The 16403-nt window shown below is 33.0% G+C and overlaps 1 protein-coding gene and 1 long non-coding RNA gene across 4 annotated transcripts in view; one reads left to right on the forward strand and one right to left on the reverse strand.

Moving 5' to 3' along the window:
* The window catches only part of LOC118682286 (uncharacterized), a 319104-nt gene that overhangs the window by 10545 nt on the left and 292156 nt on the right, over positions 1-16403 (reverse strand). Inside the window, exon 2 of one of the 3 annotated variants that reach the window (XR_011395524.1) lies at positions 15545-15732. The exons of the other annotated variants lie outside the window; for them this stretch is intronic. This is a non-coding gene — a long non-coding RNA (uncharacterized lncRNA). The remainder of the gene's footprint in view (positions 1-15544; positions 15733-16403) is intronic. 3 annotated transcript variants of the gene reach the window in all.
* LOC106627141 (ankyrin repeat domain-containing protein 29) overlaps positions 1-16403 on the forward strand; it is a 35656-nt gene that overhangs the window by 2199 nt on the left and 17054 nt on the right. Inside the window, exon 2 of the mRNA XM_014247148.3 lies at positions 12785-13387. Within this exon, the coding sequence (XP_014102623.1) occupies positions 13376-13387 (12 nt within the window). The 5' untranslated portion in view covers positions 12785-13375. The remainder of the gene's footprint in view (positions 1-12784; positions 13388-16403) is intronic.

The following is a 16403-nucleotide window of genomic DNA, read 5'->3' on the forward strand; positions in this document are numbered from 1 at the left end:
TTAAATGTTAGTTTAATTATTTTTTTTATGCACTATGCAACCCTGTTTATAAGTTGTAATGATCCAAGTAAAGATACATTTTTCAATAGCATTTTTTTGACAGATTACGCATGAGTCGTGTCAAACTGTCATGTTATTTTAGTTCAGTATTGTTTGGCATTTTATTGTGAAAAGATTTACGCCTGAACAACGTTTATAAGTCGTTCAACTTTATTACGAAAATTCACATTCTTTAAAGAATGTCTTTTGTCAACTTATGGTCAACATAATCGGCCTACTGAGCGTACCATCACCCATTTTGAGATCGTAGCGGCCTTGAGCGGCCGTAGCTGAGAAAGTACACAAAGACCGTGGAGAGTCGATTCGGCGCCGTTCGCAGAAGGACTTGGCGCATTTTACGTCGAGATCTTAAATTGAAAGCGTACAAAATACAGCTTGCTCAAGTACTGAAGCCGCTCGATCTTTTTCGCGACATTGCTTCGCTCTATGGGCTCTTGAAAAGTTAAAAGAAGATCCGACATTTTCGAGTCAAATTTTGTTCAGCGATGAGGGCCATTTCTGGCTTAATGGGTATGTTAACAAGCAAAATTGCCGCATTTGGGACGAAGTGCAACCTGAAGAGAATCAAAAGCTGCCCTTTCATGCAGAAAAAACAACGGTTTGGTGTGGTTTGTGGGCCAGTGGAATCATCAAAATATTGGGTACATTCCTTTTATGTTACTAACAATGGACACGCAAAGTCTGTTATCTATTTCGATGTGTTGCAGTCGAGTTTTTGACAATATGAGTCCGATACCGAAGAAGTTAGCATAAGCGATCTCCACTTTCGTTATAGAAAAGGAAGAGATACGTAATAAGATCAGTTCAAGAGTTAAGAGATATGTTTACGGAGAAGGTAAGGGGTTAGAATTTAGGTTTGCAGAAATAATAATTTTTTTCATAAGGTCTTGTAGTCTTTTCGTTGAGAAATTGAGTCCGGTGTGTTTTCGTAACAATTTTCTCAACTGAAATTTAAAGAGAACTTTATTAAACGAACAAAAAGTTATAATTTACTTTGCAATTATACTTTTGATTATAAAATTTATTTCAACTATATTTATAAAATTTGTGGATTTTTGGTTATTTTCTGACGAGTTTATAAATATTATATCATACCACTTTTCCAGGCCTCTACATTTTTTCTTACCAAAAGAGGTACTTCACACACCATTTAATTGTCTCTTCTATTGCTATTCTCATATGCCACAAATAAACTCTTCATTAACCATAATTGAAAAATAAATAAACAATTTTGTCAAATATTTCTCCTTTTTGGAGCCAGTAAGTGTGTGTGTTTCTTTGTTTGCCAGCTGTTGGCGTTTAATTGTTAATTAAACATTTTTAAATAGTTCTGCCACTTGTGCGCCTTTTATGGTTATAGCGTCAGCGAAATGGTTGGTGATTGTTGTTGTTGTTGACAACAAGGTAATTTACCTTAAAGTTACACAGTATTCTTGTAATTGTTACATATAATATTTTATATGATGTTTTAAATTTTATCACTTTGTTAGCAACAAGTACAAAGCTTTTATTTCAAGTGTACAACAACAAGAGTAATAACAAAACACTTTACAAGCGACAACTAATGAAAAGTAATGCCACACAAAGTTTCGAAAAATGTTGATTGATTGATTAGCTGTGTTGAAAGAGTTTTATGAATTGGTATGCGAAGTACTTTAAAATGTAACAGCGGAGCATGCATACATACATATGTACATATCTATGAAAACACACATATGCGTTAGTTACAGTTATTTATACATTAGTATGTGAGTATTATGTAAGGCGCAAAGGCAACAATTGTGTTTTGTAATAATTAAAAAATGTTGAAAATTGAAATTTTGGCACTTGTTGCTTGTTATAGCGAGCAATTTACAGGGACTGCGCGAATTGTGCATGAAAAGTAAAATTCTTATATGAAGTATGTTCATAAGTATTAGTGTGGGCAGTCTTTAAGGATCCTTATCAACTTCTATTGGTTAAAATATATCTACAATTCATAAGCGGGCAGTTTGATAAGTACACGTTATCGCATTTTCTATATAGTAACTTAAAATACAGCTTTGATGCTTTGAAGTAACGAGTATGACGGGGTCATGACTTTCAAAAAAACGATATTTTTATGGTTTAAAAAACATTTTTATTATTTTTTTGTTATTTCAACGTGTAGAAAAATAATTTACTGAATTTTTATCAGCTAAAAGTTCAACCTGGTTTTTGAATAAGTCCGTCATTATGCGTAAAAATTTTGTCATGCTAAAACTGTATGAAATTAGCGAGTCAAAATAAATAGAATTTGTTGTATTTTTTTTTAAGATGCGTTATATTTAATAAATAAATAAACAAGAAAAAACGTAAACTTCGATCGCACCGAAACTATAATACCTTTCACAAATACAAAAGGTTTCTTAAAAGAACTTAATTCCGATCGTTCAGTTTGTCTGGCAGCTGTATGCTATAGTTATCGGATCTGCACAATTTTTCGGAGATTGTCATATTGCCTTAGGCAATAACACATGCTAAAGCTCGTGAAGATAGTGAGCGGTGATTATTTCGCAACCTTAGCTGATCTCCAGAAAGACCTCCTAAAAGCGTGTGTGGAGCTGAGCAAGATTTTTATGCTTGAAATTATCTCAAATCTGAAAATTATATATATATACTATAGATTTAATAAAATGGCAGAATCCCGAAGAAAAATTGATCTTTGTGAAAAAATTTACTCTTCAAAGTGGTTCAAAAAATCGAAAACATTATTAAAAATCTTATTCCTTCAAACATTATCTGGCAAATTTATCTATGAAAGCCGTATGAAGTTGATCGGTTCAGTCGTTACAAGAAGTTTTTCTGACCGACGGTGAAAACAGTGTTTCTAGAAAAACAGCAAAACGCGTTCAAAGTTTTGGGAGTCGATTACTGACTCCCGTCTTTTATTTTGCTACAGATAACACGAGTTCCAAAAATAAACGTCACGTAAATGATCAGTCACCACCGTTTCTACCGTTAGCTTCTACAGACCGTACGGTAGGATATATACGCAAATTGGATTTTTTCCGTAGAAACGAGTGAGCTGAGAGTGAGATAGCAATCTCTTGCAACGCTGGGTTGCCAATCTCGATATTTTGTAGTAATTAAAAAATTAACTTGAATATATTTGAAATATTCTTAAATTAACTCAAAATCACAGTCGAATACACTTATTTATAAATAGGTAAACTATTTTTAATAGTTGATTTTTAGTTTTAAGCTTTTACATTATTAAAAATTATAACTAAAAAACGGAATGGTGTGAAAAATCGTGTATACAAATAGAACAATGGCAGCATTGATAAAATGAAAACAAAAGAGAACAACTGATTTCTGCGTTGCAACTACGGACAAAACTTTGGTTTGATACGGGCGGTAAGTACGGAAGGGAGGAATGTCGGTGACTGTTTGGACACCAAGTATATTGAGAATTCAATCAGCTTTATAGTTCCCTAAACAATTACTTATGTGACTTCGCTAATACAAATTTACTTTGTTAGATTCAGCAAATTACTGTTATTTAGGTCTAGACAACTGCAAGCTGAACATGCAGCTATGAAAGTATGAATTTTACAATAAATACCACATTTTATTAAAGTTTTTGTAGTCAAATTTTCACATAAATTTCCTGTGATAATAAGGTGCTGAACCGCCGTTAAGGTTTGTATGTTTGTAGCAATAATAAAAAGTGAAATTTTATGACAAAAAGCTTACGAATGTGAATGGGTTTAGAGATATTTGTATGCTTAAAAAAACTACCTTTCAAATATAAACTCTTTTTACATAACTGTTAATAAGTGCTACATCAAAGTTAAGAATAATTCAAATAAAAAACGAATTGAATTTTTTAACTGTATTCGTAGGTATGCGCCACCTAAAGTAACTGTTTAGCGTAGGTTAATAAATCTGACACGTATAGAGCCACCTTTGTTTGGCTGATGGCTGTTATGAGAGACTTCTTCATTAAAAACAATAACGCTCGCCGATAGAAGGTTTTTCTAAATTTTTAGATTTTTTCGGCCAGAGTGATTGAACCCGATCAATATATGACAATTGGTCTTCAATCTTCACTTTAAGGTAAATGGCAAATACAATATCAATATCATCAGCTTCTGGAAATATTTTTAGGTAAATTTTGCGGTATAGTTAAATTTGCATAATTGCATTGAGTATCTAGGATGTTGAAGAGTTATGGTACGAACCCCTTGCATAATCGTTCCTAACAAAGCGAATATATAAAGTTTATTCTGGACATGACCATAGGTCGACGAAGGAAACATATGGTCGACGAAAGATTCCCTTTTTCAAGCATAACGAAAAATTACTGTGACGCTTCCATGTTGGCACAGCTATTGTGTCCACATAACTAGAAAGGACTTTGATTTACTTATATACGAACATAGACTCTCATGTTCTCAAGCATTTTTGAGCAGTGTTCTATGATGCTATAGTATATTGAAGTGCAATGGCTGGAATATTTATACGAAAAACATTTTGCTTCGAATTTGAATAAGGATCGGAAATTTTACATTCATGTAGGTTATCCTCTTATTTTATGAGAAAATTTTGACTACAAAGAGCCATTGAAAATTTTTTGAAGTCTACTATCGAGAATTTGTTTCCCTACAGTGGCCCATTTACTTATGTTAATAATATTGTATTGAAGAAAATTGTGTTCGAAGTCGAGAAACGACACAGCACATTTTCATAACTCTTTATAGAGTGAAGATGTCGTTTTGATTGATTTCATCCATTTAGTTTGAAATTTTTAGATGGTCTAAATAAACTTGCCGGCCGGAGTCCATAACAAGTGTTAGAAAAGTTATTTTATAGACTCTTATGATTTTACTGACTCAAAATGCGTCCCTTTCGGAGGCTCCTCAAAAATATGTCGGAAGTGTCTAAAACATTGGGTGGGACGAAGTATTAATTTAAAATCTCACTAAGTGGAGTTCTAATTAAAATTTAATATACAGGTATAAACGATATATATATTATATATATAACATAATGTCGCCAACTATTTGGGTTACTTCAATATGAAAATAGGCTTCCAGTAGTCGGTATGCATAAAAATTTTGTATTGCTTATGAAAACTAGTTGATCATAATTTTTAAAAATTTTGAAATCGTCACATTTTGAAATAGTGAGTTCTATTTTAATAGTGGCAAGCATTCTAGGTTTTTGTTTGATACAGAGAAAAGAAAGCACAAAATTCAAAAACAAATTTGCTCAAAAATTTCGTTGAGAGATTTCAAGGTTGCATAAATAAATCTTGGAAAATGCAAAAACAAATATCGAGTGCTGCACAAATACATATATACATATATATGGTACGTAAATACACACATGTCTTTACACATTTATTGCTATGTCGCGTCTGAGAAATGTTCTATTTAATGAAAGAGTGAGTCCACATGCCAATTGAACTTAATGGCGGAGAATACGCGACAAAGAAACAGTAAAACAATGAAACTGAAATAGAAATTCTAGCATACAAAAACAATAAAAGGAGACAACGAAGGCGCGCTAAATGCAAAATATTCGTGTATTTGTCGGGCTGATTGATGGCATTTTTGTGGCGCGTTACGACAGCCAATTACTGTTTCAACACCACATAGCCTTCGCTTATTTGCAGTCTTATTTCCATTACACTCATGTTTTATTTTTCAGCTTAAGAAGATTTGTGGCAAGTAGCCAAGTGTGAAGAATTTGAAAACCGAAAAGATTTAAATGCGCAATACATAAAATGAGGGAAGAACCCAAAAAAGAAAAGGGGAATTGCAGCAGGTGAAGAAAAGTAGCGATATATGTAAATTATTATTCTCAAACAAAACAAACGCAAGCTGTTAGAGAAGCGTAAGACATGTATTTTATAAACAAAAAAAGCAAACAAAAAGTTGTACGGGAAATTGTAATGATAATGGGAATGGAATTCGAAAGTAATCAAAAGCGGTTAATAAAGAAATATGAACATAAAAATATTAACATAACCTATAACAGTAACTACGAAGCCAAATTGAGGTTAAGAATGAAAAATGAAAGCAAATAATAAATTTAAAATGAAATAATAGAAAATCACTGACGAAAAACTTCACTAAGAGCCACAGCGATCAGCCGGCGCAGCATTTCCCAAAAGACCGCCAAGCCAAAAAGCAATCAATTGTCTGGAAGAAACACGAAAATAATATATGGCAACTCGCGTAAAAAAATAATAAAAACGAAAAAGGTGTTGCTAGCTTTTTATTCATGTATTGGTTGTCTGCAAAAGCTCATGCAAAGTCAAAATTAATTAATTTTATGTTACTGTTTGTGTTGTTGTTGCAATTGCCGGCTATATGCGTGCATATTCCTTAAGACGCGTTGCAGTTTTGTGTTGTTTTGTAGAACATTTTTTTGAAAAATCATGCGCTCATGCAGCACAATGGCATGGTGGTGATAAAAATTAAAAAAAAATTCGAGTTTTATTTTATTTTCAATGAAATTTAATTTTAAAAAACTTGGAAAGCTATAATATTATTTAAAATATAAAAAAAATTGGAAGCTCTAAAATTGTGCGGAATCAAATCTATACTTTCGAAAATTACTATATTTTATATATCGAAATTGATTTATTTTTGAAAAATAGTCATTAAATACTTTTGAAAATTATGCATTTAATATTTATACTTTCATATATACTTTCCAAGACTATTTTACTTAGTCTTTTTAATTTTCGAAGTAGACGTGTCTATTACGAATTTCGTAGAATGTCTTAAAGAAGCTGGAAATTAATTTCCGATTTCGCCTATTTTCAATATTTTCCGTTATCGCCCGTGATATTCTTTCCAGAAGACAGTCACAGTTTTCTATATTAATATTATGGGAGTTAGGGTTAGCTAATTAGCTAGTTAATGGTTAATTTTTACAAATAATTGATAGAAAATTACCTTCCGAAAAGATTAATGTCTATGCCTAGTTTATCCAGTTGCTTTCTGAGGTATTCAAATATATAGATAACATATATCTTTTATATGAGAATAAGGTAAAGATATGGTCCTTTTCCTTCTTTGGGACCAAGTTACATGATCAAGTTTTCGTCGAAAAATTTATCAACATTTCGTTATATCCATCGAAATTTTTAGTGCGCACTGTTTGAAGGTACATTGTTTATGATCCTAATTGGAAGATTTCTAATTAAAACAACAAGAACCAGTAATTTCGAACCTGCTGCTTTGACCAGTAATCTATTCAAAATTTTATGAAGATAATTTCTCAACTACAAAAGTTTTCCATACAAAGACTGCAATGTTTCCTTCGGGTGTTACAAACTTCGTGGTTTTTAACCACTTTTTATATGATCACGTAACACTGTGCGCTTCACTTGTTGATTGAAGGTATATCAAATTTATCATTTCTTTCGAGTTTTTAGCTCTGGAGCTCTTTAAAGTATGGAAAGGCATACTTCAGTGCGAGGGTTTTTAATTACTATAATTGTTCTAGAATTATCTGAAGCTTATTTTTGACAGATGAATTCTAAAATATTTTTTCTATAGTGGTAATTTTAATTAAGGATTAAGTTTAGCGCCTTCTTTTTACTGAACTTAGCAATATTTTATAGATTTTCTATTTATATTTATAACCTCAAAAGGCTGACCTGTGACCTCCATAAAAATAGTTTCGATAAAAAATATATCTAAAAAATTCTAGTTCAGCAGCTTTTTATACCACGTTTCCGGTGAAACTCTTCTAGTTGCAGCACGGTCGACTTCATTAGTATTCATAATTATTAATTGTACTATATTACGTCATCTACGTCACGAGCGCAGCGCGCGGCCCACAATTCAGCGCATTGCATTCTCGTTTCCCACAGCTCTAACTTGAATAGAATCATAGCGAAGCAAGCAAAGTATGACTTCAACCAACCGCAAATGATAGCAATGCATTCATTACTTAATTGCTATTAAAATAACTGGAAAGCTGTCGACTTCGGTGAAATCGATTAGATCACTTAAGAACAAATGAAAAGAGTATCAAATTGTTTGGTTTTCTTATGACATCAGAAATAATACTTAGTTATTTATTCTATGGGGACTTACATACATGTATCTGGTTATGAATTTTCAATCATTGACAAGATCTATATTTTATATTATATAAAAATATTTTAGAATAAAGATGAGTTTCATAGAAATGAAAGAAAGAAAAAGAATGAGAGAGGTGCGTAGGTAGCTGAGGCTAATGTTAGAGCTTTCTCCATTCAGCTAGAATAAGTGATAATTTTAAGAACGGAAGAGTCGAAAAAATCCAGTCTCGAAACACTGATACATTTGCTTCTAGTTTAGTACAATCTTTTTCATGTGCAATTGAAGTTTTTGAATGGCACAAAGCATTCAGTGAAGATTGCGAACACATAGAAAGCTTGCGAGTCATGCGAGTTGTGCATTCATCTTTGTTAACGGCGATAACATCTAAAAAGTTAAAGAAACAGTGCTTGGAAAGCATCAGCAAGATAGCAGACGATTCTCTACTTCTCTTATGGATCCATTCAGCACATTTTGGTTAATGTTTTGGGTATGAAGCGTGTTAATGTCAGACTCGTAACAAAAGTATCGAATCTTTTGCAAAAAACGACATCGAGTAGAGCTGGCTCAAAAGAGACGCAACATTACGGGTGATGCGACGTAGGTTTATAAATATGACGTTGAAACTTTCCAACAATTTCAAATTTGATCTGATGGCACTCTCTGTATGAAGGTTGAAACAAAAAAGTAAGAAAAAAGTTTTAAAAATTTTTCAACACTGAATCTTGAAATTTCCATCAGCGATTGCCATTTGAATTCTCTGAAGTTCACGCTGGTCAATAAGTAGCAAGAAAGCCGTGATCTTGGCACTTGAAAGTCAGCCAGCGTGCATGTGTTCTTATCAAAACAACAACAATAAACATTGTTATAAAGTAGCGCTGGTGCAATAATAAACAATCTGGATGAAAATCTTGAGTGCAAGCGAGTTGAGTTCGGGAACAAGGTGCGTGGGCGTGCGACCGTATGCCGCTGGTATATATACAAATATATATATATACATACATAAGTATGTACCTATATATATGAATGTCTGTATCGCTTAACAGACAAGTGTGGCAAGCTTCCTGCAGCGGTCGGCACTTGTGCTCTCCACCAGCAAACACACCCACGCTCACTCTCGGCGAACAATGCAGCAGCTCAGTTAGCTGCAAATAGAATTAATGGCAGACTTATGGAAATGCATTCCATATGCATACATGTGTTGCAACATATCTATATGGCAGCGCTGTAAAAAAGGGATCAACGGAAGTACATGGTAAAGAGCTGCTAAGCAAACATTTGTGAACAAAGAAATTTTCTGTTTTTGTTTTTTTTTTGCAATAAAAAATGCTAACCAAATAAATTAGCAAAGTAATTAAAGTTGAAAAGTTGCAGATGTGAATAAACTTTGATTCGTTGCTGTTAGTACAAATTGTAATGTGCACTAATAGCATGAAAATGGCCAGTAGGAAATGGAAAATGATTTTGATTATTGAATAATAAGCAAAAACATTAACCTCGGTTGGAGCGAAGTTATAATATATTGGTAATAGGAGCATTTTTTATAGCATTAAAGGGTATGAAAAGGTCTTTATCATGATTTTGACCGGTCACTTTGTATGACAGTTATATGGTTGCGTGGTCTGGTGGGTGAAAAGAATGAGTGCAAAATTTCAGATCGATATTTTAAAAACTGAGAGACAAATACTCATATATAAAGACGGATAGACATCTCCTCACGCTGATCATTTCTTTCGAATATAGGTACGACTATTAAGAAATAAGAAGTATAGCATGAACTTTGATATACCGATCTATCAACCAATTGAATAATAATGAATATTTGACGGAGCTTCAACAAAAGTTTGAATATTTTTTGGATCAGGATCTTACAAAGCTAGTACTACATTAAAAAACTAAAACTACAGAATCTAGCGACCTACGCAAATTTTCGCAACAGCTCACTCATTCAAAACTACCTCGACGAAATCAGTCACATATTTCATTGCCATTTAGAATGGAGTTTATTTAATTTCAAAAAAAACCGTGTTCGAATTACAACTTCCCTGCGGTTGGCATCGTTCTGGCCAAAGAATTTCACTTAAGATTATGAAGATGAGCATGGAACTTATGTCCAGAGATGAAATAACGGTAAACCACTACATAATCAAGAGAAATGGGTAGATTAGGTGGACCTTATACCACCTTATAAAAAATTTAAATTTGAAGAAGTATAGAACATCTGAAGATCTATGATTTCAGCTCTAGAGATCATCCGTCTATTCGATATCTGCGCCGAACAACGGAACTATATTTTTTGACCTCGAAATGTTCATTTCATACAGGTTAAGACCAAACAAGTTGTATTTAAGTAGGAAGCAGTTTCGAGTGGCCAGTGAGTGCCAATGAAAACGATGGTAGAATAGAACCTAAATCCAAAGATTAAATAAGTGTAAGCCATTATAAAATAAGGGAAAATGGGTAGATTAGACGAAAAACTCGACAGGTCTATCTGGAAAGACCAACTTATATGACTTATTATTTGTAAAGGATTATTAAATGATTTAAATTTGAAGTTTTGACAATTTGGAAATCTTGAAAGGAGGACGAAAAGTACAAAGCAATTCGGCTTTTGAGATCATCTGCCGTTTCAATATCTGAGTACACAATATGTTATGGTTTCAGAATTATATTTTATGGACTTCAAAAAGTTTTTATTTTTATTAGGTATGACTTTCAAGTCGCCGGTGGGATGGTCTTAATCTAACACAAGAGATCTCGCCAAAAGTGCGAAAAGTATTATCAAAAGAGGATTATAATGAGTAGTAAAATATTTGGAAACAGTCTGGGGTCTTCACCAAAATACGCAGCTTATTGCTAATCACTCACTTTACTGTTGGTGGAAATATAGAGGATAAAAAGAGTGATAACAAATTCAGTTCCTACAAGGTTGGCTAAAATATTGTCTGCCAGCATTAACAAATAAAGTCAACTAGCACTTCTTAGGGCTAATGAACTGCAAGTTGTGTGAGCATTATCCAGCTGTCAAAAGGCGTGACAGCGACAGAAGGGCGCCAGGAATTGGAGAAAGTAACAGGAAATGTGACTTGTTTCGCAAATCAAAAAAAAGAAAACAATAACAAATGATTTATATTTGCAAGTACTTTGGCAGTTGTGAGGGAACTTTTGTAACTACATAAGGATGTTTGTATAACTGTTTATTTGTGTGTGACTGAGAATGTGGCCTGTCGCATAGTCTATATCTGTATTTAATTGCTTTGGCTGGTAATTACCCGCGCACGATGCAATTTACTAAGTCAAAACATTTTCCACTACAATGCGATTGCCAACAATGTAATGCAACTATTTGCTGCGTTGTTGTTGTTTTGCTTGCAGTGTTTGTTGCAATTTTCCGCAAGCACAACACAACCGTAAACGGCAAGACGCCAACAGCTGCTGAAGATGAAGCCAAAGACGGTGACGGTGACGGAAAAAAAGCCGCTTAACAAAATGAGGCTAAGAAAACTGGAATGCTGCGATTGCCTGTGTGCGTATGTGTGTGCTAGCGTTTGTAACTCTGTGTGTGCGCATGCGCTCGTTTATTGCGGTGCTCCAATTCTCTACACATTTTCTTTTAAGCTGCGGCATTTGAAGCGCATTGATTGCATTTGGTGGTTATAGCGAGTTGTTCTTGTTGTTTTTGCTAGTACTGTTGTAAACCTGTTGCCGTTGTCAGCGGTGATATAATAATTTTAGTTAGCACAGACGCATATATGGATACATCAGTATACATATAACTTTTTCTTATTATATTCTAAATATATTGTATATAGCATATATTAGGGTGAATCTAAAAATAATAATATCGAATTTATGAGTTAATATTGACCTATATAAAGAAAAAATAAGGTAAAACGATAACTTCGTTTGCACGGAAGCTAGAATACTATTCACAAATAAAAAAGTTTTTCCTACAAGAACTAGATCTGGTCGGCCAGTTTGTCTGGCAGCTATACGCTATACTGGTCCGATCTGAACAGCTTCTTAAGAAATTGTATCGTTGCATTAGACAATAATCGCAGCCAAATTTTGTGAAAATATTTCGTAAAATAAAAAAGTTTTCCATACAAGAATTTGTTTCTGATCGTTCAGTATGTATGTTAGCTCTTTGCTATAGTAGTTCAATATCGACGGTTCTGGCAAGTGTGAAGCATCTTAGAAAGAGAAGGACGTGCACAGAAAGTTAGATCGGTATCTCAAAAACTGAGGGATGAGTTCGTGTATATCCAGACAGACATGTCCAAATCGACTCAGCTCATAAAGCTGATAATTTATGGTATATATATATATTTTTTTTTAAAGGCTATTCGACGTTTCCTTATTAAATAACACGTAGAAAACCTGTTTTCATTAAAAATACATAATTTGTGAACCTTTTAAGAAAACAATTTTTACATCGCGGATCCTTGTAGAGCATACAATTTCCTAAAAAAATCTACTGGAGTGGAATTTTTTTTCAAATAACAAATTCGAGTATATTTTCTCTGTCCATTTTAACCCATAAATTGGTTAGTAGGTTCTTTATTGGCTCACGCTAATATACATTTATGTAAAGCTATATACATATTTACTAAATATTTTTCTTATTTTTTCTTCACATCCTCTTCTTCTTCTTGCAGTTGTGACGCCAGCGTCCGTGCGAGTGAATGGCTGTAATGCGCCGGCGCAGCCAGACAAGTGAATGTCCCCGTTCTTATTACAAGAAGTAAATGCACGCAAAAGTGCAGTGAAGTGACAAACTAATATACAAAGTATGTATATTTGTACATACACACACTTACAATTGTGCAAGTAAAAAAAACAAAATATGAAAAAAGTCCACTGAGTGATGCCTCATTTAAGCAAAAGCAGCTGTCTGAGTTTCTGGCGAAAGGTGCAAAGTTAGTTAGGATTCAATATACAAGTGCATACATACATATGTATGTATATAGTGCTCGTACAATCATAAGTGAATTAGTGAGTGAATGGTGTGCAAAAAGCGGGTGACCTATAATTAGCGTGATAAAACTTATAGAGTCTATATGCCAGCTTACATATGTATAAAAATTTATATTTACATGTGTTTTTGTGAAGAGTGCTATTAAATTAAATTGGAACGCGTCAAATAAATTGTGCAATATTAATTAAGTCGGAGAAGGCGAGCATTTGTCGACCATTACATAGATACATACCAACCAAGACACACTTATTGGTAGGGAACGCAGTAAAAAATGTCATTAAAGGTAAGCTTAAAATATTTGTTGTTATAATTTCTATGTATAAATATGTATATGTATATATGGGACTTATTTAAAAAATTGCACTTTTCTAAATTTAGAATAATTTTTTTTTGAATTTAACCTCACTTAATTACAAACAATTATTTTACTATTAAGCTTTTACGACCTCATTGGAGGCTTTGTGCCACTTAATTACTTGTGTTCTTGGTACAATAGACTCCCCAAACTACTTCTGCAACATTTCCAACGATTACTTACCATTCCATGATATTTTATTTATTATCTTGGTTAGAAATATTATATATATATATATAGGAGGCTATAACATCGACGGCCTGCGAGACAGCAGATACTTTCATAATCTTTAATGGATCCTGGTAACTAATTCCGATAGTTGTTTTGTGTATAAAGTAAGTCGCCGCTAGAAGAAAACATATACAAGTAGTAGAGGTCAGAAAAGTAATGTTTTCGAAAATTAACTGCGGAATTGATGAACGCTTATGAAATAGATGACAGAACTACTCAAAAATATAGTGATGAACTGCAGTAAAAATGAACCAAACCGACAAATTCTTGTCAAAGTTAATCGAAAACCACAGCAGTGCTTAAAGTATTCTTCGACTACCGGTGTTTTCAGTACTAATATAAGGATATTTATAGGCGTATATGTCTAGAAATTCTTCATAAACGGCCGAGTAGATTCGGAATTGCTTTTCCTCAAAAATGCTCCGTCACATTTCAAAGAGGTTGTGCCATGACACAAGAGCTAGCGTTCAGCAGCTTTATTCAGTAAATTTGTATTTCTGTGCATCTTTTCGCTCCCTATATAAAAAATTAGTTTCGGAAAAGACAACATGAGTTGATAGAAGTCATAAAAAATGCTCTGAAAAAACTCACAGGCCATCACGGCCGAAGCCTAAGACGAAATGTACGAAAAATTCTCTTAAAAAGAGGTCTGGTATGAGTTTATAACAGCTCGGTTTCCTCGGAACTTATACTCAAACTGGCTGAAGAATTTCTCTCTGAAGTAAACAGTTGTTTTGTCAATCTCTAAAAATCATCTCATCTAAAATATTTTAAAATTTGAAAACTTTTATAGACCAGTGCAGTCTTTGAAAATGGTAAAAAGTTAAAGAAATTCATAGTATGGTGAAACCCATTGGAAACAGAGGTTGAAATAACAAAAAGAAACGCAAAACTTATGTGAAAAGCTCAAATATCCAAGATTTTCGGTTCTTTATTCCTATCTTGTACTAGATTTTAGTCGAAACAGAAAGACATTGAATCAGTTTGGCAAGGTTGTAAAATAATAGAAGTTTATCTTCTTCGAGAGTTTATGTGTATAAAACTCTAGACACATCAGTTTGCTATTTTCATATCTAATAAGGTATATATTTTAATACTGCTCTGAGTTCTCTTTAATTTTTGGTTTCATTTTATATTGCGCCTAATTGTAGGCAACATTTATATTTAGCGATGTTCGTTGCCTTCATTTAGTGTTGATTAAGAAAAAGGAACAATGATCAGATCTACGTTTATATGACGAGTGAATATTAGAAAAATAATTTAATATAATATTATAGGGATATTTATATTGTTTATCGTCAATATATCGATCAGTTTTATGGCAGACTATTTTGGAAGTCATGTGATGTATATACAGATAACCATATAATTGGTATGTGTGTATATGAAAGAGTGAATAACCTGCAACTGCAGAGGCAACTGGTCGACGGTAAACAGGTAATACTACGCCACTTTACGAGCACGAGCACACATATCGTGATCGAAATGTTCTGCTGCATTTGATAATGATTTCAAAGAACAACAATTCACTTTGATTTCACATTTGAGGTGTGTTGTTGGGTGAGGTTATTGCAAATGGTAAGAGGCAAAAAGATCTACACACATACGTATATACATATGGTAGATACCGTTTTGGGTTATTTTTGTTGCAATGGAAGGTAAGCGTGATTAGTTATTTTTGATAGCGCGTGATAAAAATAATTGATTTATTGGTCGCTAACTATTCATTTTGTAACCAAATTTGGAAATCAAACAAAAACGGCTTATCAGCGACCTTCCTGTTTGTGATAAAATTTGTTGCGGTCTCTTACGTAATCAGAGTGCTATATACGAATTTTTTTATGGATCACTAACCTAAATTCACTGAATTCCGTTTCGTTATTTTTTTGCAATGTCTTATCGCTCCATTTTTTTTTACCAGTTTTGTGAGTTTCCTCTTATTTGAACACTTGTTTTTATGCTTTTGTTGCTAAATTTGTGCAGATAATGTATTCAATGCACAGCCGCGTTGACCATTACCCGTAAACCGCCTGACTTTGAACCTGAAAACATCGGAATATGATTATTTTATTTTGCATTTAAATTTTTTTTAAATTTATTTGACCGTAAAATTTGCATGTAATGAGTTCAATGCAAGTCGCTATAGAATGTAATTTCATTTTTCTTGCAAATATTTTCAAGTTTTATTGACGACAACAAAAAGTTGTTAAAGTTAGAGTTTATATGTAACCCTAAATAATTTTTTATATTTTTTTGTGACTAGAAAAAGCAAGGTTTCGAATATTTGGAAGTATATAAGTTTCTAAAAACTCGTAGAAAGAAACCTGTAATATGGACAGGAAATGGAAGAGGTTCAAGAAGGTTTCTAGTGCAAATTATTCTCAATGAAGGTTGCCATCATGATAAAATGAAAAATAAAATAAAAAGAGTTCTTAACTATGGAGAATATTTCTGATGAAGGTTGCCAGCTGTTTACATTTTAAATTCAATAAAAAATGATTATGAAAATATGTGTGTCAATATGTGAGTAAAACATCCTTACGGTTGGAAAGGAAAAGGGTTACTCTGAGAAATATTTCTGATGATTTTTTCTTAGCGTTGAAAAGAGAGAAAATGGTTGCCAATTGTGTTTTAATTTAACAAAAAATTAATACTAAAGAATTATTACAATATGGTAATAGGAAGTGACTCTTAAAATGAAGCAGAGTAGACA

The sequence above is a fragment of the Bactrocera oleae genome, chromosome 3 (genome assembly GCF_042242935.1).
Source record: "Bactrocera oleae isolate idBacOlea1 chromosome 3, idBacOlea1, whole genome shotgun sequence".
Lineage (NCBI taxonomy): Eukaryota > Metazoa > Arthropoda > Insecta > Diptera > Tephritidae > Bactrocera > Bactrocera oleae.